General features: G+C 50.9%; 2 protein-coding genes across 2 annotated transcripts in view; both read left to right on the top strand.

The window, feature by feature from the left end:
* Window positions 1-860: 860 nt before the first annotated feature.
* Window positions 861-2300, top strand: AGRP (agouti related neuropeptide). The gene is made up of 3 exons (XM_047079239.1): window positions 861-1591; window positions 1767-1852; window positions 2072-2300. The coding sequence occupies exons 1-3, from the start codon at window positions 1462-1464 to the stop codon at window positions 2252-2254; spliced, it is 399 nt and encodes a 132-aa protein (XP_046935195.1). The 5' UTR covers window positions 861-1461; the 3' UTR covers window positions 2255-2300.
* A 745-nt stretch (window positions 2301-3045) lies between these two features.
* The window catches only part of ATP6V0D1 (ATPase H+ transporting V0 subunit d1), a 39555-nt gene continuing 18660 nt past the window's right edge, over window positions 3046-23940 (top strand). The window contains exon 1 of the mRNA XM_047078571.1: window positions 3046-3252. Coding sequence (XP_046934527.1) covers window positions 3123-3252 — 130 coding nt within the window. The 5' untranslated portion in view covers window positions 3046-3122. The remainder of the gene's footprint in view (window positions 3253-23940) is intronic.

The raw sequence follows: 23940 nt of genomic DNA, 5'->3' as shown, positions 1-23940 counted from the left end.
CTCTTCATTGAGGCTTTCCCTCACTTCCTAGCCTCCTCCCTCTGGGCAGTAGTATGTGACTCTCCGAGCTCCTAGGACTGTTACCTTGTGTCAACCACAAGTGAGCCCAGTGCCAGCCCGATCCCAGAATAGACATCAGTGCCCATCTGTGAAAGGAGCTGCCACAGCCCCACCATCTGCAGAGGGGTGCCTACCCATGCAACCAAACCCCAAGAGTGATTGTTGGTGCCGAAGGCCAAAGGCTGTCAGCTGATAATATATGGTTTATACCCGCTGTTGGGAGGACTTCCTCAGGCTTCATCCTGGGCAGAATAGCCTGCGTGAACCCAGATGGCAAACCCCAACAGCCTCTTCATCCTCCTACTGGCCCAGACCAGCTGTTTGTACAGTGAGGCCTTAAAGGTGATTCAGCCTGTACCCCTTTCCCTGATGGGCAAGTGTATGTTAGAGGCCTCCAGAGGGGAGAGGGAAAGCAGAGGCAGGTGGGGTCCTTTGTGTTCTACCATCTTCACAAACGGGCAGTCCTCACCCTGGCCTCATGCTGATGAGACCAGGCGTGGGCACAGGCCTGACAAAGCAGGGCGGAAAGGAACAGCCATTAGCACTAATGAGACAGGCGGCCTGAAAGCTTTTTACTTTGAAGCTGCTCGCCCACCCAGGGAACAGTCCGTTCTGCCTCCTTGGCTTCCAGGAACCCCAGGCGGAAAAGGGTTTGGGAGAAGAAGCAAGGGTGGGGGTCTTGGAGAAGCTTGGAGGGACACGGGGGGGAGGGGGGAGGACCAGGAATGGAGGCAGGAGGGCCTGGTTTTGGCTAAGTGGACTTCTCCCCTCCTTTTTCCCTCCAAAAAACCCCCAGGGTTTAGGTCTGCACCCCACTCTGGCCACTGGCCCATCACCCTCTTCAATGCCCTTGACCAAAATTCCTGGAAGCAAAGGAAACAACATGCCACACAGGGTCTGAGTGAGCATCTCCGGGGCCACAAATTAAATTAAGTTCTCAGGGCTGCCTGCCTTGTTATTGCTAATGGCTCCAGCCTGTCCAACCTCCCCATCCCTACCCAGGTCCCTGTCCTGCAGAAATTTGGGGGTTCTGGGCACCCTCTCTTGTTCCCAAACTTTGATTAGCACCTGGGGACCTCACCAAAAATTAGAGCTGGGCACCCCTCTTACAGAGCACCCAAAAACCCAGGTGTAGGGAGAGAGGCCTGAGCTATGCCCCCACCTTCATGCCCTGGCTGAAGGCAGCAGTCACGTGTGGGGCCTTCATTAGACCCTGACATATAAGCTGTGGGCTCAGGGTGGCCAGAAACTCTCCAGGCAAGGATCCAGCAAGCAGAGGTAAGTCCTCCGGTTGGGCAGAGACTCCTGCTCTTTGGGAGGTCTCTCTCTGGGGTAGGGCACCTGGAGGGTGCATCAAGGATGAGGAAGGACTAAGTGGTGGGTCTTCCTGATGGTCAGGTCATGCTGACTGCAGTGCTGCTGAGCTGGGCCCTGCTGCTGACACTTCCCCCTATGCAGGAAGCTCAGAGGGGCTTGGCCCCTCTGGAAGGCATCAGAAGGCCTGACCAGGCCCTGTTCCCAGAGCTGCCAGGTCAGTATGGGCAGGGGTGGAGCCTGGATATCTCTGGCCACAAATTATCCTGCTTGGTATGAGCCCTCCTTCCCCCTTTCCCATCCCAGACCTGGGAGGTGGGTGTTTTGTGCATGGGGGGAGGGGGGTGTGCGGGGAGGCGGGCAGGGCTCTGGCCTCACATCATCTGTTCCAGGCCTGGGCCAGCAGCCTCCACTGAAACGGACAAGCGCAGAACAGTCCATAGAAGCTCTGCTACAGGAGGCTGAGGCCTTGACAGAGGTAATTGCTCAGGGAAAGGGGTGAGGCCACAGACCTTGGGAGGGGACATCAGGCAAACAATCATCCCCACTCTCCACCTCATGACACCCTCACCTGAGGTGATACTGCAGACCATTCTCTCCATGCTCCACTGCCATCCAGCCTGGACTGAGGTAGGTGAGATCCCTGCACCTGCCTTTGGAGGCCCATGCCTACATTCCTGCTCCCCAACTCCTGTAGGTACTAGATCCGGAGGGCCGCGAGCCACGCTCCCCGCGACGCTGTGTAAGGCTGCAGGAGTCCTGTCTGGGACACCAGGTATCGTGTTGCGACCCATGTGCCACATGCTACTGCCGTTTCTTCAACGCCTTCTGCTATTGCCGCAAGCTGGGTACTGCCACGATCCCCTGCAGCCGTACCTAGTGGGCCGACGCGGGGTCGAGGCTGGACAGGGGTAGCGAATAAAGGTTGGGACCAACCCCAAGGCTGTGGCGTTATTTCGAACGTGGCCGTCGGAGGAGGGAGGTCATGGAAGTCACAGCAGGGGTGGGGTTGCCGCCAAGCCAAGAAACCACACACACACACCTACCGCAGGGTCTAGGTTACCATCATCTGAATCACTTACATGCATGCTTTCATGGTGCCAGGCACAGCTGGGGAGCCAGAGAAGGGCCGGGCTCCAGCCTTCCATAATCTTGTACAATAAATGCGGGTGCAGCGCGCGGTGCACATAGGGGCTGTAACTCCAGGCTGGCCAGTAAGCATTAGGCTCTAGGGTCGGCTTGCAGCTAACTGGACGAGCGACCCCAGCGAAGCCTGCCTTCTCCCCCCGCCGCCAACCGTAGTTCCTTTCGGGAGAAGACTGACTCAACAGTCTGGAATATTTCCAAGCATAAGAACCACCACTCACTCCCATCTTAACTCCTCCTGCCCCTTAGTGCCAGGTCTACCAGACCCTGGAAAGCTAGAGGGCCCACTCGAATCCTCGCGGCCACGTGCGCCACCACGCGGCCGGCCTCCGACACTCCAAGCAGGTCAAGCCCCGACGCGAGAGGCAAGCCAACCCTAGCCGCGCAGGCGCCAGAGGGCCCACACTTGCGCAATGCTTTCGTAGGAAACCACCCGGAAGTCGGGCGCCACTAGGGCTCCGCCCCATTGTGGTCACGTGATACGTTCGCTCATCACCTGACCTGCTTGACAGTCCGCTGCTGGCGCTGCGTCAGCTGATCTTGGAATCGTGCTGTCTGCCGGCCGATCGGGGTTCTCCGGTCTCGCCGCCCGCGCCGCAGCCATGTCGTTCTTCCCGGAGCTTTACTTCAACGTGGACAATGGCTACTTGGAGGGACTGGTGCGCGGCTTGAAGGCCGGGGTGCTCAGCCAGGCGGACTACCTCAACCTGGTGCAGTGCGAGACGCTCGAGGGTGAGCCGCGGGGCCTGACGGCTGGGCCTTGAAAGGCCGGCAAGGAGACTAGCCCAGGCCTCAGGGTTCCGAGATCTGGGCGGGGAAGCCGGAGGCGGGGGTTCTCGAAGGGCCTAAGTGGTCTCGCTGGGAATGCAAGGGCCGATGGCGGGGGCCCCAGAAGGGAATCTGCCTCGACCTGCGGCTCCGCGCGGGCCCAAACGCAACCAAGTCTTTAAAAAGGAAAAACAGTGGTTAGCCTCCGTTTGGGGCAGCCTCTTCCCCCTTATGCCTACCGTGTAGTTTGGAAAAGAGGGTCTCTCGAGAGTGGTTGGTCGATGAGAGAGGTGTCCATCCAAACCTCTTTACTCTGACGTGGCCGGAGAACTGCCCCGTGGCAACGTTTAGGAAACCTAAGCGGAAAAGTCCTCCACTTCCCTCCTGACATACATCGAGGCATATTGGATCACTGTGTCTTAGTCCTGGTCGGCGGGGTGAGCCTTTCTGGGGAATCGCTGAGCCAACCTAGTGAGAGTTTCCTCCCATCCCCGAACCACTGGCTGTGCAGAGTCTTCTGAAGTCAGTGATTCGGAGAGCAAGAGGTGACCCTCCAAGTTCCTATACTTGTATTTGGCTAATAAATCCCACCTCCTCAGCAAGAAGGTTGCTCTTGGAACAAAAATTTTAAAAAGCACAAGAATGATGGGAAGATGAGTTCCCCTTTCTTCCACTCTCAACTGGTTTTGATTCCCCAAGGCACAGCTGCATCAGATTCACTGATTTAGAAGTGTCCCTGCGTCCCCACTTTCCCAGGTGATAGTGAAGGGCATTGTGGCTGGGATGTAAGTTCTCATTCCTGATCCTCAAGAGATAGCCTTGAGCAGAGGTACTGCTGGCCCCATGGTTGATAGCTGGAGGGGGAAGATGATTTACCATCCTGAGACACTTTTCTCATCAAAAACTTATTGAGGTTAAAAGACAATTCAATTTTTAAAAATCAGCTATTGTTTATCTTGCAAACTAGACCAGCAAAGTGAAAATAAATAATCTTTAAATTTTAAAACTTATTGAAATTAAAATACAATAATTGTGGACTTTGTGATTTTAACATAAATATACAAGAAAAGCTGCTCCTCTCCCTTTTGAGAGTGGTGGTGGGACAGAGAGGAGAGCATTTCAGGGTGCTGGGTTGTAGGGGCCTGCCAGCCACCTGATTTTCCTCCCTGGGAAAAGGAGGAGAAATGAGGGAGGCTGCCAGGGGCAGGGCCTGACATACAGTTGGCATTCAATGTGAGTTTTGTGGACTGGCTGGGACTGGAAGGAGATCATTCTTTGCTTAAATCCGAAGGTGAACACCATTGATTACCAACTGGCATTTGGCAAACTTGTTCTTTTCTAGGCTTTCCTCACTCATGCTGTTGCCTGTCCTTCCTCTTTGTGTAGAGCTTCTGGGGGCATTGGGTTCCCATCTTCCCAACAGCCCCTTCCACCATTATCCTCCATAAATGTGTTAGGGCATTCTTCCTGCAGCACTGCTCAGCACATGGCCTGCCTTGTGGCATACCATCTAGATCTTTAGGGTCTCATTCAAGGATTCCCTTGCTCTTCCATACATACTCCTCTCCCTCACACAAGCCATTCCACCCTGAGACTCTTGGTGCGTATGGTGTGATGGACCCCAGGGATGGACAAATTTGAGTTTGAATTCCAGCCCTGGTAATTACTGGATTACCTTAGACAAGTTATTTAACACCTCTGGGCCTTAGATTCTTCATCTGGTATATTATCATCAACTATTTCATAAGATTTTACATGTGAACAAGCTTTTACATGTGAATATGAAGCCCAGCACCAGGCACAGAATATGTGCTAGATAAATGCTAGCTCTTGTTTCCACTACATTTCACCTGCCATTCCCTCTGTGTCCTTCTCATCTCCATGAAACCCAGTGATTCCCACTCTTCAAGGCCCAGCCCCAGTAGCACCCCATGTTAGAGCCTCTTTGTGGTCATGCTAGCCTAGAATGTTGTCCTCTACACCTAGTTACATTTCCTGTGGTTGTCTGTGCTCTTACCTAGAAGTTTCTCAACATTGAATTTGGGATTCTTGGGATCCTGTGTGTTGGAGATGCTCAAAACTTTCAGGGGCTGGGGATAACCAGAAGCAGGAGTGACCGGAAACCCCATTATCCTCTGCATAAAGTTCTTTTCTTCTGAAGTTGATACCAGCGGACTTTGTTGCTGGGTGTTTTTGCCTTCCTATCTCCAGGGGAAAGAAGAGAGGGGAGGGGAGACTAACAAAGCTTTTGGTCCTTAGTGAGATCAGTAGGTGTGTCCTGAAGTGACGAGGTTTCCAAAGAATCTGCATCAGGTGTTGGACAGTTCCCAGAAGGCACAGGGCATTGGGCAGAGGGTAAGTGCATACCCTCCACCATACCCTAGCCTTCCTCCCTGGATTCCACTCCATAAGGGCCTCTGCTACTGATTTCTTCTGCTAGAACTCAGTCTCTTAGGACCTCTGAAGCTCATATGTTCTCCATTGTCCATCTTGCTTGATAGTCTATACTCAGAGGTAGGGGAAAGAACCCGGAGAGGTCCTATCTTTTTGGTGAACTTAGGGAGCAGAGTTGGTTGGTCTCAGAAGCACTTTTTAACTCTGAGTGTTTCTAGATATGTATAGAACCTTCTGGGAGCTGAGTCTTGTGCTGGGAATTTTAGGGAAGAGGAGGTGGGTCAGAGATACACAAAGAGAAATCATACAGTATTACTTTGAATGTTTTCATTTGTTCAGCATATACTTACGAAGCACATATTTTATGCCAGGTACTGTGATAGGGGCTGAGATATTTTGTGGCATGATATTCTCCTGACCTTCATAGTCTGGGGATGGAGGTCAGTGGGGGCAGGGGGAAGATATTAAGAGATCAGTATTGCATAGAAGTTACAAATGTAGTTTTACTACTTCATGGCTCTGTGGCCATGTAACATCTCTATCCAGAGTTTTATCATGTGTAAAATGGTATTAATAACGGCACCTACTTCATGGCCTGGTTATGAAGGTTAAACAAGATAATTCATATAAAGCCCTTAGCATGAACTTGGCACATGGTAAGTGCTGAGTCAGTGTGTTAGCTGCTGTTATTATTTTATTTTTTAAAAAGTTTTATTTATTTACGTAATCTCTACATGCTGCATGAGGCTCGAACTCATGACCCTGAGATCAAGAGTCACATGCTCTTCTGACTGAGCCAGCTAAGTACCCCTGTTAATGATATTTTAAAGTGAAGTAAATATATAATTACATATTGAAGACAATACCCATGAAAGTGACAGTGGAGAAGTGATAGAGAATCACAAGGGAACTTTATTTAGAGAGTGTGGCGGCTTAAGGCCCTGCTGAGATAAGGATATTTGAGCTGAGATGTGAACAATGAGAAGGAGCCAGCCATGCAGAGAGCTGGGGGGAAGAGCATTTCAGGCAGAGAGACCAGCATGTCAAGGCAGAAATTGTTGGGCCGGACAGAGGGACCAAAAGAAGCCCTGGGTGGCAGATTGTGGGGGACAAGGGTACAAATCTTTTGGGAACCCAGACCCTTGTTTTGAAAAAGAGGCTTAGCCCAGGGGAGGAAGCCTCTGACTCCTTAGCATCGACTGTGGGAGCAGATACTGATGGTATGGAGCACCACCTTCCACAAAGGCCTGCCAAATTTTGGGTTGTATGATGTATTTCGGACGTTAGGAGCATATATAGTGTTCCTTCAGTGTTCAAATGTTTGTTTGCTCGTTCAAGAAACACTTCCTGAAGGCCTACTGTGTGCCAGCCACTGGGCCATATAAACAAGCCAAGCAGCTATTTCAGGCATTATAATAGTTCTGAACCTGAACTCTTAGCTTTGACCCTGGGTTCAGCCTAAGAGCATTGGTGTTAATTTGTCTGTCTGGATGTGGGAAATTCAGGTGTGAGCGAGGCTCCAGTTCTGGCCTCTGGAGTTTCTCCCTTCCTCTTTTCTCTTTAAAACTATTTGCTATGGATATTGTCAAACATCTACAAACTAGAAGGAATAGTAGAATGAACCCATAAGTAATAATCATAAACTGCAACAATGATCGATTCTTGTCATCATGACAGTTATCAGTCTTGTTTCAATAATAGCTCTACTTGCTCCCTAACTCCTAAATTATTTTGCAGTAAATCCAAGACAACAAATCATTTCAGTTGTAAATATTTCAATATCTCTGAAAAAGGTCGTGACTAATTTTTTAAAAAACCCTGCAACACTATTATTCTTCCTGTAAAAGAAAAAATAATGTGTTAATATCATCTAATATCCATTTAGTGTTTGGATTTCTCTGGTTACCTCCGATTTTTTAAAAAAATTTTTAAGGGGGAGAGAGGCAGGAAGGAGTAGAGAGAGGGAGAGAGAATTCCAAGCAGCTCAGCGCTGTCAGCACAGAGCCCAACATGGAGCTTGAACCCACGAACCACGAGATCATGACCTGAGCTGAAGTTGGACACTTAACTGACTGAGCCACCCAGGTGCCCCCCAGATGTTTGTGTTTATTTTAATATGATATGTTTCAGGGGCATCTGGGTGGCTCAGTTTGTTGAGCATCAAACTTCGGCTCAGGTCATGATCTCACAGTTCATGGGTTCGAGCCCTGCATGGGACTCTGCACTGGTGCGGAGCATGCTTGGGATTCTTGCTCTCTTCTCTCTCTCTGCCCCTCCCCTACTCATACTTTCTCTCTGTCTCAAAATAAATAAATAAACTTTGAAAAAAACATATGATTTTTTTCAGTCAGGATCCAAATATGATCCATACATTTTAACTGGTTGATGCGGTCTCAGGTCATTCATTCATTAATTTATTCATTTTAAATGTTTATTTATTTATTTTTAGAGAGAAAGTATGTGCGAATACAGGAGGGGCAGAGAGAGATGGAAAGAGAATCCCAAGTAGGCTCTGTGCTCTCAGTGCAGAGCCCGATATGGGGCTTGATCTCATGAACCGTGAGATCATGACCTGAGCCAAAATCAGGAATCAGATGCTCAACCAGCTGAGCCACCCAGGCGCCCCTTAGGTCTTTTATTTAAAAAATTTTTTTAAGTTTATTTATTTATTTTTGAGAGACACAGAGAGAGCAAGCAGGGGTGGGGCAGAGAGAGAGAGAGGGAGAGAGAGAATCCCAAGCAGGCTCTGCACTGTTAGTGCAGAGCTAATGTGGGACTCGAACTCATGAACTGTGAAATCATGACCTGAGCTGAAACCAAGAGTCAGACACTTAACTGATTGAGCCACCCAGGAGCCTCAGGTCTTTTAATATATAGATTCTCTGTCTCTTATTTTTCCTTTTACTTATTAAAAAAAATTTTGTGGGGCGCCTGGGTGGCGCAGTCGGTTAAGCGTCCGACTTCAGCTCAGGTCACGATCTCGTGTTCCGTGAGTTCGAGCCCCGCGTCGGGCTCTGGGCTGATGGCTCAGAGCCTGGAGCCTGCTTCCGATTCTGTGTCTCCCTCTCTCTCTGCCCCTCCCCCGTTCATGCTCTGTCTCTCTCTGTCTCAAAAATAAATAAACGTTAAAAAAAAAAATTAAAAAAAAAATTTTGTTTAACGTTTATTTATTTTTCACACACACACACACACACACACACACACACACACACACACACAGTGTGAGCAAGGGAGGGGCACAGAAAAGGGGAGACACAGAATCCAAAGCAGGCTCCAGGCTCTGAGCTGTCAGCACAGAGCCCAACCCGGGGCTTGAACTCACGAACCATGAAACCATGACCTGAGTCAAAGTCAGACACTTAAACGACTGAGGCACCCAGGCACCCCTCCTTTTACTTATTGAAGAAACTGGGTCATTTGATTTATGGATTTCCCCCTGCATCTCAGTTTTGCTGACTCCATCCTTGATGTGTTTATAATTGAACATGTTCCTCTGTCCATGTTTTTCCTGTAAAATGGTAGTTAGATTTAGAGGCTTGATCAGATTGTAGTTCAGTTTTTTTGAAAAGAATATTTAGTAGGTGATTTTGTACTTCCATTGGGAGACACATAATATCTAGTTGTTTCTCTTTTTGTGACATAAGGAATCATGGACATTTATTGCCTAGAACCATTATTTTATTAGGTGTTACAAAATGGTGATTTTCTAATCCTATGTTTCCTTCTGCATTTGCTAGCTTGAATACTTCTATGATTGGAAACTTCTACCAATTTTAACCCTAAAATACAGTTTGTATAAGCAAGATAGGATAAATGCTTGGTTCTTTCCTGTATTTATCAATTTTCAAAACAATGAGTTGGTTCTCCAAAATCCTTCAAAGATGACTAATGAGGTTTGTTTGGTCTTTTTGTTTGTATAGTATCATAATGCACACATGGATTTTGATATTTTTTGTTGTCTTTCTATCTTTGTATTGATGCTTGAATTGTCCCTTGTCCAGTGGGAGCTTATTCAATAGGCTGTTGAGTCTTTTTTTTTTTTTTAAGTTTATTTATTTTGAGAGAGAGTGCACATGTGCAAGTAGGGGAGGGACAGAGAGTGAGAAGGAGAGAGAGAGAGAGAGAGAGAGAGAGAGAGAGAGAATCCCAAACAGGCTCCACACTGAGAGTTTGGGGCTTGAACCCACTAACCGTGAGACCATGACTGGAACCAAAATCGAGAGTTGGTTGCCTAACCAACTGAGCCACCCAGGTGCCCCAGGCTGTCAAGTCTTTATGACACAACCCTGTGGCCCTTGAGAGCTTTTCTTACTTCCGAGATGACAGTATGTTCAATTTTTTCTTTTTCGAGAGAGGGAGAGCGAGAGAGCATACGTGCGTGGGGAAGGGGCAGAGGGAAAGAGAGACTCTTAAGCAGACTCTACATCCGGCATGAAGCCCAATCCGGGTCTCAATCTCACGACTGTGAGATCATAACCTGAGCTGAAATAAAGAGTCGGATGCTTAACCGACTGAGCCACCCAGGCACCCCACAGTATGTTCTAATTTTATCTCATACATTTCCTGACCCAGACCTACTGTCATCATTTCTTTTAGGATACCTGGTTCTTTTTTTTTTTTTAATGTTTATTTATTTTTGACAGAGAGAGACAGAGCACGAGCTGGGGAGGGGCAGAGAGACAGGGAGACACAGAATCTGAAGCAGGCTCCAGGCTCTGAGCTGTCAGCACAGAGCCTGACGTGGGGCTCGAACTCACAGACCGTGAGATCATGACCTGAGCTGGAGTTGGATGCTCAACCAACTGAGCCACCCAGGTGCCCCAGATACCTGGTTCTTTTTATTGGAAAATGGTATTTAGATCAGAATGAGTCTAAGGAGTTCTCATTGCTACTGGGGTGGTCATTGTTTGCAGGATTTTTCTTTGGATTAGCTCTCTTCTTACTAGGAACTTGGAAAATAGAGAAAAGCATATGGCTAGCTAATGCAGTCACAATTCAGCTGATGGATGCCAGATGCCAGTTTTCTAATTTGGAATGGAGGCACCTAGGCCAGTCAGGCCATCTCCTTCTTCTTGTAAAGAGATATAATTAATATTCAGGAGGAGGAAAGCTAGTGAATTAGATACTCAGGGACCATAATTGAGAGTCCCTATGTATGATGTGCTGGCTGTCTTCTAGAACACTTTATCCCTCTTTGTTCTGAGTTCCTTGTCTTCATTACAACATCTCCTTCTGCATTTCAACATCTTTTCACAAAAGACAGTGTCTTATGGGAAGAAGAAAGCAATACTGTAGGCGGGGCTTGGCCAATCTCTAGTCACGTGAAACTGCAAATGCTAATGTAAGTGGTGTCTTCTGGGAGTGGCAAGTCGTGGTATGGCTAGGAGTGTGGCTGCAGAGTAAGACAGAGATCAGCTCTTGAAGGATTGCAAAAGCTGTAGAGGAAGTGCTTTGTCCTGAGTGAGGGATGGGCAGGTAAAACTATTGGACTTGTCCTTTAGAATGTACCTGCAGTGTGAAAAGTGGATTGGAGGTGGAGGCCATACCAGAGGTGGGAAGAACAATTTGCAGAGTTTTGTAAGCAATACAGGTCAGAGATGATGACAGCTTGCCTTTGGCATTGGCAAGGATGAGCATGGGGGAATTTTAGGAAGAGGAATTGATAGGACTTGAGGGGTTGGATAAGGAACTGAGGAGGAAGGAAAAGTCAAAGCTGATGTCCTCATCTCTGGCATAGGCAGCTGTGTAGGTGGCAGAGTGAAATGATGGTGGGATGTAGAAAAGAACTTTGGAGAAAGACTGAAAAGATGGGATTAAGGGATCTGTGAGCCATTTGAGTGATGATGTGCAGGCTATTTTTGGTGTTCTGGAGTGAGTGTGAACTTGGGATACAGCCTTGGGAATCAGGGTAGTAGTGTGGCTGCTGTCTCCAAGAGAGAGCATAGAGTCAGAAGAGGAGAGGCTCAACATGGGACCCTCCCCCAGGAAAGGGGTCCTTCCAGAAAGGTGAAAGGCATCCCCTAACAGGTGGGTAGCCCCAGCAGAGAACCTGAAAAAGAAACAGTGATGAATGCCAAATGTGGCCAAGAGATTGAAGTAAAGTCAGACAGCCTTCCACTTGGTTTTACCATTCAGAGGTCATGGTGACCTTTTTTTAGAGGTCATGGTGACCTTAATGAGAACAGAGGAGAGTGGGACTAGAAGGTGACAGCAGTGCATGGAGTGTATGGGCAGAGATAACATATGGACAGAGCAGAGCTCACTAGGGAACTAATCCCAGCTCAGCCGCTTACTGGCTTTGTGACCTTGGGCAAGTCATTTGTCCTCAGCTGTACTGTGGGAAATATTAATAGCATCTCTTTGAGACATGGGTGAAGTGTAAGTGCAGGGCCTGGTGCCAGGTGAACAGTTAGGGAAGCCAGCTGTTCCCACCATGGTCATTCCCTCCCATCACTCCTAGAAGACAGTTGCCACACTGGGCCTCTGAGTGGGTAAAGAAAACATGTCACACAGGTTTTGCCTGAGGGCAAGTGTGCCTGTCTAATGGACAGATAGTATCGAATATACAGTAGACATAGGGTACATTTTAGTGGGACGGGAGCAGGTGGGGAATGATGGCTAAAAGGGTACAGGGTTTATTTTGAACGAAATGTTCTAAAATTGATGGTGGTGATGATCACACAATTTTGTGAACATGCTAAGACTGATTGAATTATACACCTTAAATGGGAAAATTGTATAGCATATGAATTGTATCTCAGTAAAGCTGTTATTTAAAAAAATCAGCAAGGCCAAGGAGGTGGGAAGAATAATGGCGCTAGCAGTCTCAGAAACATGAAACTTCATACGGTGTCAGAGGAGTTTTAGGAACTGGGAAGAGAGAGTAGGACACATGTCAGGGATGTGCATGGCTGAGTATGTATGGATAGGTGCATCAGGCTGGTTCGTGAAAAAGCTGTGGGTGTCTTGGACACACAGTTCAGGCGGGATGTGTAAAAAGATAAAAAAAAAAAAAAAGGAAGGGAAGGTATAGAGATTCTTAGGGTTAGGGTCAAGGTCAATATGTGGGAAATGTCTGTTTATAGTTTTGCCTGGAAATATTTTGTATATTGCATTTTGTTGGTCAAAGGAGACTGTATTGAATTATTGAAGTTAGAGGACCATTGTTTGGACAGGAAGACGAGCTTAGCTCAGTCCAAATTCCTCTGAGTCGGATGTGTTTTGAAGGAAGAGATAACACGGTCCTGACAGAACACTGGCCACAAGCAAGGGAGAGGAGCTCAGGGGCATTGGGAGAAGGCAATAACTCAGGAGAGTTTGCACTGCAGAATGAAGGGAACAAGAACCTGGAGTCTCTGAGCTATGAGGGCCTGGCCCCATACACACCTGAAGTGTTCCCCTCAGCGTTTGAGGATCCATGTTGTCCCATGTCCCTAGGCAGTGGCATCGCTGAGTGAAGAGACCGTTGATACCCAGTAATCGATGAGCTGGCACGGATTATTGGTGGGTCCTCCACCAGAGGAGGAGATGGTTTGGGGTATGGATAGGGTGGTGGAAGAGGAAGTGTTCTGTCTCAGATGTGCTGAGTTGGGAGAGTCAGAGGGAGGTGGCTGTGTGGGTCTCAGGGGAAGTAGCACTAAAGATACCAATCTGGAAGTCATCAGTACGCTGGCTGGCTGGCAGCATTTCAGCCCACACTCGGCCATCTATTGGCTCGCAGCCAGGGCATGTCTCCCTTAGAAGCCCAGTGCTGCCCGTGAGTCCTGCCAGGAGGCTGGGGAACAGCCTTAAGGACAGGCCAAGTGGACACAAGTGTGGTCTGATGAGGACACCTGGCGTGGAGCCTAATTTGGCAAGTGGCGAAGGGAGAGCAACAGCCAGGGATTCCCCTTCTGATCCCTGCCGTGCGTTCTGTTGCATGACTGGGCATGCTGGTGGTTTTGTTTTTGTTTTTGACTAAACATATTTTCTTTTTTTAATTCTAAAAATAGAGTTGGTGGAAGGGTGACTCAGTGTGGACCTTTTGGGGGACAGGTTTTACCCACCTTGTTAAAACATGCCTGTATATGTTCTCTCGCGTCCCTGTAGCCCCACTCACAGGATTGTGCCCCTCTAGATTAGCACAGGATGCCATGTATAGAGGTGTTCACACCAGCCTTGGTGGTAACAGCAACCTGTTAGAACCAACAGGATATTCATCGACAGGGGTGTGGTTAAATAAACCATGTTCTGTCCTTACCGTAGGATACTATGCCAAGTGTTGCAAAGCATGGAGTTCTATAAGGACTGATTTAGAAATATTTTGTTAATGTGTTCCCATTTTAATAAGATATTATATGCACATGGAAAAGTATTGAGAAGCCCAGATGCCAATTGGTCTAGAGTAGCAGCCTCTGGAGAGAGGGATCGGAGAGGCTAGGGAGGAACATGTGCATTTTTATTTTATGTACTCTTTGGATGTATTGCAGTGAACAAATATTTTATAATTTAAGACATCTGATAAAGGTATCTAAAATAAGGGAAATTAGAACATGTAAGTATGCAGAGAAGCTGTTCACACCCAACAGCCACCCAAGATGAGATCTCTGCTGGTGACCCTGAGCATTTGACTTGCAGATTTTGGTTCATAGCCTTGTGGGGCTGCTCTGTGTCTTACGGAACCCCCTTTGGGCCCCTTCTCTTTACACCTGAAGACTCAGAGCCCAGATGGTAGTTGAGGGCTGGTGACCCAGGGCCCCTGGGTTTTTGTTTTGCTCACCTCTCTTTCAGCTGTTTTTCTCTTGCCTTTTTCACCTGCTCCACACCCCCCTTCTTGCTCTCTGTTCCCTGATTACATCTTGCAGTTTGTATGTATGTACTGTAGCACAGGGACCTTCTAGCCCCTGTTTCACAAGCCCTGCCCCAGGGGTCGTGTCAGAACTTGCTCTGCTGGGCGAGAACACACTTTTTCATGGATTTACTCAGTGATTTCTCGGGCCTGGTTTCTGAGGTGGAGCCAGTGACTGTACCCAAGACTAGGGCCTTTTGAGGTGGCATCAGCATAGGCAAATGTAAGCCATCCAGGACTCTTGAAGATAGGCTTTCTGTGTGACCAGGGTTTCAGGATGGTAGAGAAGGAAAGGTCCCAACATCTTAGTTTAAATATTTTGCATAAAACCCTTCTGGAATGTATTAGTCTCCCCTTCCTTCTTTCTTAGTGGCACACACTGAGCAAGCTCACATCAGGGCTGTTAGATTTGAAATGAGATGGAAGGAACCTTTGTCCCTGAGTGCCCAATATGCTTCCACTAGTTTCGTCCCTGGCCCCCCTGTCGGACCTCCCACTCAGCCACCCTACTGTAGTCACGGTGCCTGCTACAGCACCCCAGCCCCTTTTACTGACTTGTAGCTGTTCTTGTGCTTTGGGCTCAGCGGTCAAACACACTCCAGGTTGTTGGAGGGTCTGCATCAAGAATGAATAGGTGTGAGGACATGATGTAGTGGCCTCTCCTGTAACTCATCTGTGCTTGCTTGGGGTCAGGAGCCTGGGTTGCCGGGACCTGAGGCAGGGCATCAGGCAGACCATGGCTTCCTTTCTGGCCAGCTATGTGATGCTAAGCATGTGATTTAGCATCTCGAAGCTTATTTGCCCACCTGTGGAATGAAATCGCTTATAGGCTGTGAGGATTCAGTAGCACAATGCCTAGCCAGAGTGAATGCTCAATAGATACTTATGTGATCAGATGGGTGACAGCTCATTATTTGTGCTGGCAGAGTACTGGGCTTTGGTGTACAGGGGAGGAAAAGCTAAGGTTCCCATCTTGGAGGGGTGTGCCATGGCATAGATTGTCCTGTTTCTGGGTTATTGAGCACCTGCTTTTAAGTGTTTTTTATTTTTAATTTTTAAGAAATCGCTACACCCAACGTGGAACTCAGACTCACAACCTTGAGATCAAGAGTTGACTGAGCCAGGCATGGGCCCCAGCACCTGCTTTTTTAAGATACAGCATTAGGCAGCAGAGGGGGTGGGGTGGGGTCTGGTAGAGAGCTGGATAAAGGGATTTGGAGACTTGGGAGGATCTGGCTGAGCTAGTAAACAAGCATCGGGGACTGAGGATGCCCAGACTTCCTCTCCAGTCTCTCCAGTCTTGCTCCTCGGCCAACCAATCCCTCATGACTAGAGTCAAGCCCACCTTGTCTCCATTCTGGCTTTCTCAGACTCCTGTCTACCTTGATTCTTTATGACACATTCCTATGTGGCTCTATGGGTGCCTGTAGCCTCCTCCCCCAGGGATTGCTGGCTGGGGGGATTGGGACCAGAAGTCTGAGGCAGGGGTTAGATTGGTGGGGCATTGAGAGGGAGGAAGAGTGGAGCCCCTTGCTGTTTACAAAGCCATCCTCCCTGTGGCCACAAGGGGGTGTGCCAGGACCACTTGGCTGGTACAGAGCCGGGGAGAGAGGTGTGGCTGGACTAGTGAGTCACCCAGGCTGCCTCTCCTCTGCTTTTCTGCACAGCACCTGCCTGTGGCCACTGTCCCTTGGGACTCTGTCCTGGGCTCTACTTCTCTCCCTCACCCAAGTCCCATTTGGCCTTCTCAGATTAAGTAGGACTCACGGCTAGGTGTCTCCTGTCCATTTCTTCCTGCTCTCACCTCCTGGTGCCCCGGCTTCCTGGGTTGGAAAGGAGAGGCCAGGGGACATTCTCTGAGGCTCTCCACCTTCATGCTCAGTGCACAATGCTCCAGCCTTAACCGTCAATCTGTCCTCATTTACCCCCACCTGGGTCATGCTGGCAGCTCTCAGTCAGAGTAGCAGAGGACAGTGTACTAGCCATGAACCAGGGGTCTTATAGGCCCCAAGCAGGAGTTTGAGGCTGCCTGGGGTCAGGGCCATATTTCCTCCCAGGAGCACCACTCTTCCCCAGGTGGCTTCCACTTTTGTCCTGCAACCCTGGTCCCTCCAGGAGAGGGAAAATTGATCCTCAGGATAGACTCCTCCCAACTTCTTTCAGCACTTTAGGACGCATAGGTGTTCATGTGGCACATATATAGGAGCGTGTGGGTAGAGTGACTCTGGGAGAGGTCCACACCAGGCACCCCAAACTCTGTAGGCACTGTAGGTATGTTACAGTCACGCTGGAAAGGAGTTGTTATCAGGTGATTGACAACTGTCCCCTTTGCACCCCGATTTGAGGGATCTTTCCATTGACCTCCCTGGCTTCTGCCTCATTTAACACTTCTTGGTTGATTTTTTTTTTAAAATCTGTCCTGCACTGGAATATTCCTCCTCTTTTAGAGGCAGGAGGGTCAAGGCTCTGAAGGTCCAATTAGTAGGTTAGATTGCTCTTGTGTAGCCTGATACCTGCTCTACCTATCTGCATCCAGCACCCTGTAGCTTGAGAGCCTGGACTGGGGCTGCCCCCTAGTGAACTTGTGTGGTCCTGAGGAATGGGAGGCAAACTTGTGGCAGGGGAAAGGGGTATGTGGAGGAACGGCCCTGACTGGGTGCTGGGCACTGCTTTCCTGGCCAACTCTGGCCTGGCCCTGGGCACTTGCCCAGATTTTGTCTCTCCTTGGCTACTCAGGCAGCAGTTTTTTTCAGGCCTTAACCTCAGCTGAGGCTTTGCATTTGGCTGGTGGATGGGGCTTTCCCCTCTAAGGAGTCATCTTGGTGTCCTCACTGTTGCAACTCAGCCTTTCCTGCCTGGCCCTGCTCTGGTGGCTGCTCAGAGGCTCCACAAAGCCAGACCTCCCCTGCACCTGCCGTTGGTTCTGCCAAGGCTGCTTCTTGGGTAGCCAGGCCTCTAGGCTCACCCTAGGCCCTTGAGTGGCCCTCAGGGACTGAGTTGTGGAGAGTCAATGTGACCTAGGTCTGACCAGGTAGACAGTTTCAGAGCTGGCCAACCCCCTGGAGGTAACCCTATTCAGCCCTCTTATTTTACCTGGGAAGTTGGGTCCAGGTGAGGGCCAAGGGTTTGCTTACAACCTCCTGACACCTGTCTTGGCTCCTCCTATCCAATCACTCTATATTCTTTGGTCCTTTCTTTCTTATTCCTGCATATGTTCGCTAAAGGATGCCTAAATCATGCCTCTGTGTGCCTGGCCCCCCATTCAGAAAGTGGTGGTCAGGTGAAAGAGGCCCTGCTTTTGAGGCCCCTCAGCATTCTCCCAGGCCTTGCCATATGTCATCTAATGTAGACATTAAAGGGTTGGGAGTCAAGGAATGAGCTACAACACATGACCCAGCACACAGGGCCCTAAGGCTGCCAGGTCATGGGTGGTAGCTCATCCATCTTCACCACCCTTACCCTTTTAAGTTCCAAGGCAGATACCACATGGCAAGGCCTGGGAGGAAGATGGGGTCCCCCTTTTCTATTGGCCCAGGCTCCATGCCTCACTGTCACCCCCATTCCTCCATTGGCTTCTGTCATTTGAACCTAGCCTCTGCTGTGAGGCTCCCTGAGCAGGTGCCCACCTATCCCAGGGCTGGCCCAAATCCACACACTGATCATGTTCAGTCTGGCGTGTTACTGCTTACCCTGTACATGTCCTGCCAGGTCCTTGAGCAGGTTGGGTAAATGGGTGTGAGGGTGCTATCCAGGACCAGCCTGGATGCTTACTGCTCCTGCCACTTCCTGCCTGGCCTAAGCTTCTTGGCTCTGCTGGTCATGGGTATAAAATGGGTCAACTCTGCTTCTGGCCTGGGCTGTTTCCAGTTTCTATGAGCTGCAGTAAATGCAACTTTGTGCTAAGAGCAGCGTGGCTTATAGCCCCAAATGAGGTTTGATCCAGTGAGCCCATCCGTAGGGCCTAAGTCTCAGCAAAACGACTATTTCCATAGCTTTAGCTCTAAGCACCGCGGAGCTGGCAGGATACTCCAGCCTGACCTGACTTAATCTCACTGTGAACAGTAGCCACTGGGGGCCCTAAACCTGCCCTTCCCCCATCCGAGTGAGTCTCAGCTTTTCTTAGCATCCTTCCTCCAGAGGCCTATGCTTGTAGAACAGAAGCCCACCATCAAAGGCTGACAGGATCACTCAGGCAGTACAGGCCAGTGGGCCCTGGGAACCAGACATGGGCATGGGCCGGCTTTTGAGCAAGCTCAGTGCCACAGCTGGCCCTCTCTGGGCTGCCTGGCCCCTGGCCATGCCGGACCACTTTACCTCTCTCACTCACACCCAAGCAAACCTAACATCTTTGGTAAAATGAAAAGAAGCTCTTCCTTGCAGGCCCAGATCCACTGCCACCTGCAGGTTCTACAACTGTGGTGGCAAGCCTGGGGAAGAGCTTGCTCAAGGTCAAAGTGCAGGGCAGCCGCAGAGGTGTGGCCCCTACCTCCCAGGGCGAAGCTGGGCCGCTTGGTTCTCAGGCTGGGCTGTGGCAGGGGAACACAGGCAAGCTGCCTTCCAAGCCCTGTGTCTCCTGGGACATGCCAGTCCCAATGGAGCCTTAGGGCCTGGGTGGGGATGTTCTGGTGAGGGGATATCCAGGCGGATCTCCACTCAGAGGAGAGTTACTTGGAACTTGCCCTGGGTGCAGCAATAACCAGTTTTGCCCCTCCCTTTGGCATGTGGGGCTATCGCCTGCCTGGCACCCTCCTGACTGTCGGATAGGTGGACTTCCTCATGGGATGTGAGGGATGCTTTCATTCTCTCACCTCAAGGACAAGGTGTTCCTAAGAACTTAAGTGTAATTAAATGTGGCTCTACCACCACCTGCCACCTGTCTTAGAGCAGAGAGGAGGGTGGTAAACCTGGGTCGGACATCCTGCTGCCTCCTGGACATGGGGAGTGACACTCTCATTTGATCCCTGTATCTGATATGCTGGCAAGTAGTGCCATGGGTCCCTAGTGTCAGCTGGACCACCTCTGTGGATCAGTCCCATCCCCCTCCGTGAAAGCCTCACCTCTCTGAAAGGCCTCCAGCATGAAACAAAATGCTGGTCCAGGGACCGAGGAAGGAGAACTCACTGTCCTTTCCCTGCAGGGGCTCTGCTTCACGCCAGCTGAAACTCAGTAACTTGCATGTGGCCATGCCAGCAGCGGACTCCAGGTTCTTCCCAAGACTGCTGGCCCGCCAGCCTGGGGGCTTCCCACGGAGCAGGAGCTGCCCTTGGCTGCGCCACCTCCTGCCTGCTCACCAGGCCCTCAGGGCAGCAGCTCAGGGTGTGGTGGATGGTGCAGAGTTGGGTCCTAGCCTCTGTCCACATCCATGGGGCTGCCCAGAACTCTATGTGATCTTGCTGGTAGGTGAGGTGAGAGCTGAGCTTGGGGACAGGAGTCCCAGATTTTGAGTCAGCTCTGTTGCTCCTTCAGCAGAACAGGACCTGTGTGTTTGCATGCCCATGCTGCACAAGACCCCCCATAACCTTTACAGTGGGGAGGAGAACATGCCAGAGGGGAAGGATTGGGACAAACCAGGAAGAGGAAGGGCAGGGGCATTCTGTGGAGTATTGAATAGGACAGCCTGAGCAGTAGGCTGGAGACGAGAACACATACCACCTGACTGGGGCTGAGGGTCGTGGTTGGGAAGCTCTGGGTGGGATCCTCTCTGCCAGGAGAGATGGAGTATGGTATTCTGTGCTCAGTTCTAATACTGCCTCTGTTTGGTGTCTGTCACGGGTGCCCTGGAAGGCTGGCACTGCATAGCCTTTCACCAGGTGACCAGCCAAGAGCCTGGATCCAGTGGGATCCACAAGCTGCTCAGAGCCAAGCTGCAAAACAGGATTTGAAGCCAGGTCACTGTAGCTCCAAAGCCCAGGTTCTCACTCCCCTACCCCACTCAGCCACCTAAGGAGTGATGTCTTAAAACCAGTGATCTGACAAAATTAGGCTGCAGAGGGGGCACAGGGGGCAGGGGCTGTGGTATGCACCAGCTGCTGGATAATGGGTAGACCTGTACTGGTGAGCAAGAGACTATGGACATGTCAGTTGGTGGGGAGGTGGACAGTGACAGGCTTCTGGATGTCTGGATGGGGAATGGCAGGCAGCACCTGAGGGAGCAGAGGAAGAATAGACATTTGATAGGACGTGTTGGAACTCAGGACTAATCAGCTGATGTTATGTGAAGTTTGCGGGGGGCCTGTGACAGACCCTGGCAGAGGTCTGGGGGCGAAAAGGATGCTTAGTTTATGCTGCAGGCCCCAGGTAAACTCAGGGTTAATGGTTTCCATGTTGGGAGTTCCAGCTGTGATGCTCTGACCCTGAAGAGCCAGCCAGCCAGTGCACACATCTGCTTTGGAGCTGATATGAAGAAGAGGTCTCACCCACCCCTAGAGCCTGGGGAGGAGACTCAGGCATAGCACATTTGCTGAGGCGGGGCTGTGGCTCCATTGGGCCACCAGCCTGGCCATCTATCCACATCTGTCCATCTGTCTGAGTTTGCCTGCTTTGAGCCTTGGAAGTTGCAGCCTTAGGGAGCCTTTGGTGCAGAGCAAGCATTGGAGGTAGGACCCACGTTCAGTCTCTTCAAAGTAGACCCCTCACCTGGACAGAGGGGAGTGGTAGAACAATCTCTGAGGCTCCATCACCCTAGAAGGGAGTGGCAGGGTGGGCATGCTGGGCTCTAGGGAGCATATTTGCACATCTGGTTTTACTCAGCGGTCCTCAATTCCTGAAAACCCCTGAGCTCCCCAGGAGAGCATCGTTGAGTGACCTCTGGAAAAGCAGAAGTGAAGTCTGGGAACACACTGTCCTCTCACACTATGCCGTGGCCAGCTGGCCAGCAGGGCCCCTCCATGGGCCATGAGGCCGTGGGTGAGTCTAGAGCAGGGGGCCGCCCCGCCTAGTGTACTGTGCCAGGAGCTGCCTCTGTGCTGCTGGGCCCCTGGGGCAATGTGGGACCAACCCCTGGCATGGGCCAAGACCCTCCCTTCCTGCCTCCCTGGAGCCCTTGGGGAGGGACTCTAGAGGCTTGGGGGCTGGAGAGGCCATGTGCTGCCTGTCCCTGGGAGTCCTGGAGGGGCTGAAAGATCACTTTCAGGGCTGGCAGGATCTGGGAAGGGTTTCAGGAAGTGGATGGGGAATAGGGCTGCCCAGCTGCCACCTCTCCAGGCCTGGCTGGGACTGGCTGCCAAGCCCACACTTTGGCCCACACAGAGAAGAGAGTGCTGCTGATCAGGCTAGCGGTCCCCATGCCTTCTTGCTAATCAGGGGTTGGGTGGTAATCAGAGGTGCCATCTGGGGCCAGGACTCTGCTGCTGAGAGGTTCTGGCCTTAAAGACGTAGACTGAGGGACAGGCAGAGGGTGGAAGGACAGGGAAACTATGGAGCCAGCTTGATTGTGGTGCGCCCCATGAGCCCTGAGGGAACAGCCATGCTGGATGGGTGTGGAGCTGCAGCCCAGGAGCCCTCAGATTGCTCAGCTGGACCCTGCTGGAGCCAGGGCAATGGTCTCGGACACAGGCAACCTCAAGGCTGAGAGGGACACCCTGTGGAGGAGGGAGGGCAGAGGCCTCTCTAACTGGGCCTGAGGAATCAGCCCTGTTTCCTGTACTTCAGGGGCTTTTCCCTAGGGCATCCTGTAGACTTCCCTGAAACACTTGTTTGGGGCAGAGATCATAGACAGGTCACCCTACTCAAAGCATGGGACCAGTGGAGCAGAGAGTGGAGGGCTGAGGCTGAGGTGGTGCTAGGGTTGAGGGCATGGGACCTCACAGGCTGCGGGGAGGAGGCAGGGCTCTAGCTCTGAGGCCACAGAGGCCGCTGGGTAAAGGTGACAACATGTTGGGAGTTGGATGACTTCACTCTAGTGCTGGTGTGAGAATTGACTTGGGATCAGGGAGTCAACATGTGGGGCAGGAGGCCAGCAAAAGGGCATCATGGTGGTGAGGAGGCCTGGATGGCGCCGGAAGATAAGAGTTGTGGGGAGAGTCACGGTAAGATCGGGACAGGTGACCCTGGGAAGCAGAGGAGGTATGGGAAGGTCCTGGGTGGGGTGAGGCGTGCTGAGAAGCAAACCCAAGGCCCTCAGGGGAGGCTAGAGGCACTGGGAAACCAAGTTGGTGGGCTTCCTTTGAGGAGGGGTTTAGGTCAGACTGCAGAGAGAACTTCCTAATAGCGGCAGTATCTTCTTGGACATGAGAAATCAGCCTCTGAGGAAGTTTTTTGCTATGAGAGCTCCCAAGCTGGCCAGACATTCCTGGTGCCGGGCCACGGATGGGAGGATTTGGGGTAGACAGCTGGGCTTGTGGGTAGACTAGAGCGGTCCCCTGAGTGTGTGCTAACCAGAACACTGCTCATGCCTCAGCCCAGGCACGTCTGAAGCTCTCAGGGGCTGTCATTGAGGCTGTTAGGCTGCTCAGCTCAGGGCGCAGAGCAGAACTAGCTCCTGCCTTCCCAGAGCCCCTGGCGTCCTTGGCTGCCCTTGGGGCCTTGGCCAGGGCTGGGTGGCCTGGTCTCCCACGAAGCTCTCAACAAGTTCCAGGCTTCTCCTCCTGTGTTCAGATCCCACCCCCAGTCACACCCCCTTCTCTGCATCCCTCAGAGAGAGCAGGAAGCTGCTGGTGGTGGTGGGGTTCTAGCAGGCCTTGTCCCAGCTCTGAGGACTGTCTAAAGGGCTTGGGGCTGCCAGTAACTGGTTCTGGGCGCCAGGTTTCTTGAACAGGGTCAGAGCTGGTTCAGAAACCCTGTGTGGTCCAAGCAGAGAGATCGGCTAGCCTGCCTGCCTCCAAGTCGCCTTCTTGGCTGACAGGCTGTCCCCTCTCCCTGGGTCACAGGGAAACACAGGGCTTGGCCAGGGAAAGTGGTCTGGAACGGCCCTTTGACATCATCCCTGGGGGCTTTTAAAAATGAGTTTCCTGGTAAGGAAGACTCCTTGGGCTTTGGGCAGGATTCTGGGTAGAATCTCCCGGGTTTGCTCTGATCTCACAAACGCCAGCAGAAACCACCCACCCGTCTGTGTTCCAGCACTGCTGGGAGCCGTGGCTTCCCCAGATGCAGCGTCAGCAGAACGCAGCAGCCAAGGCACAGGGGTGTTTGCTTTAAGGCCTGTGCTAAGCCCCATGCATGCAAAGTGGGGTGGGGGTGTGCAAAGAAGAGCCCACCCCCAGCTTTGCTCCTCTCATTCGCATGAACGTGTTCCTGGCTTCTCTAAGAATAGCTGTTGCCACAAGTCGTACCAGAGGTGCTTGTCCCTGAGTCATGACGTCAGGTGGACAGTGAGTGTCCAGGCTGTCTCCAGGTCATGTAAGGGACATATCCTGGCTTCTCTCACTCCTCTGCAACCTGCCCACTCTTCTAGGACTAGAGTCTGTCTAGGAAGCTGGGTCCATAAATGGGCC

The sequence above is a fragment of the Lynx rufus genome, unplaced genomic scaffold (assembly GCF_022079265.1).
Source record: "Lynx rufus isolate CCGP_SWC_20201006 ecotype Redwood Valley unplaced genomic scaffold, mLynRuf1.p SCAF_16, whole genome shotgun sequence".
NCBI lineage: Eukaryota > Metazoa > Chordata > Mammalia > Carnivora > Felidae > Lynx > Lynx rufus.
The sequence above is the reverse complement of the archived record's forward strand: the minus strand, read 5'-3'. Positions and strand labels throughout refer to the sequence as shown.

Excerpts from the sequence above, each read along its gene's own strand:
- AGRP (XM_047079239.1), top strand. The coding sequence starts at position 1,462 with ATGCTGACTGCAGTGCTGCTGAGCTGGGCCCTGCTGCTGACACTTCCC. Across the intron at positions 1,592-1,766 it reads CCTGTTCCCAGAGCTGCCAG|GCCTGGGCCAGCAGCCTCCA; the intron begins GTCAGTATGGGC and ends CATCTGTTCCAG. Across the intron at positions 1,853-2,071 it reads AGGCTGAGGCCTTGACAGAG|GTACTAGATCCGGAGGGCCG; the intron begins GTAATTGCTCAG and ends CAACTCCTGTAG.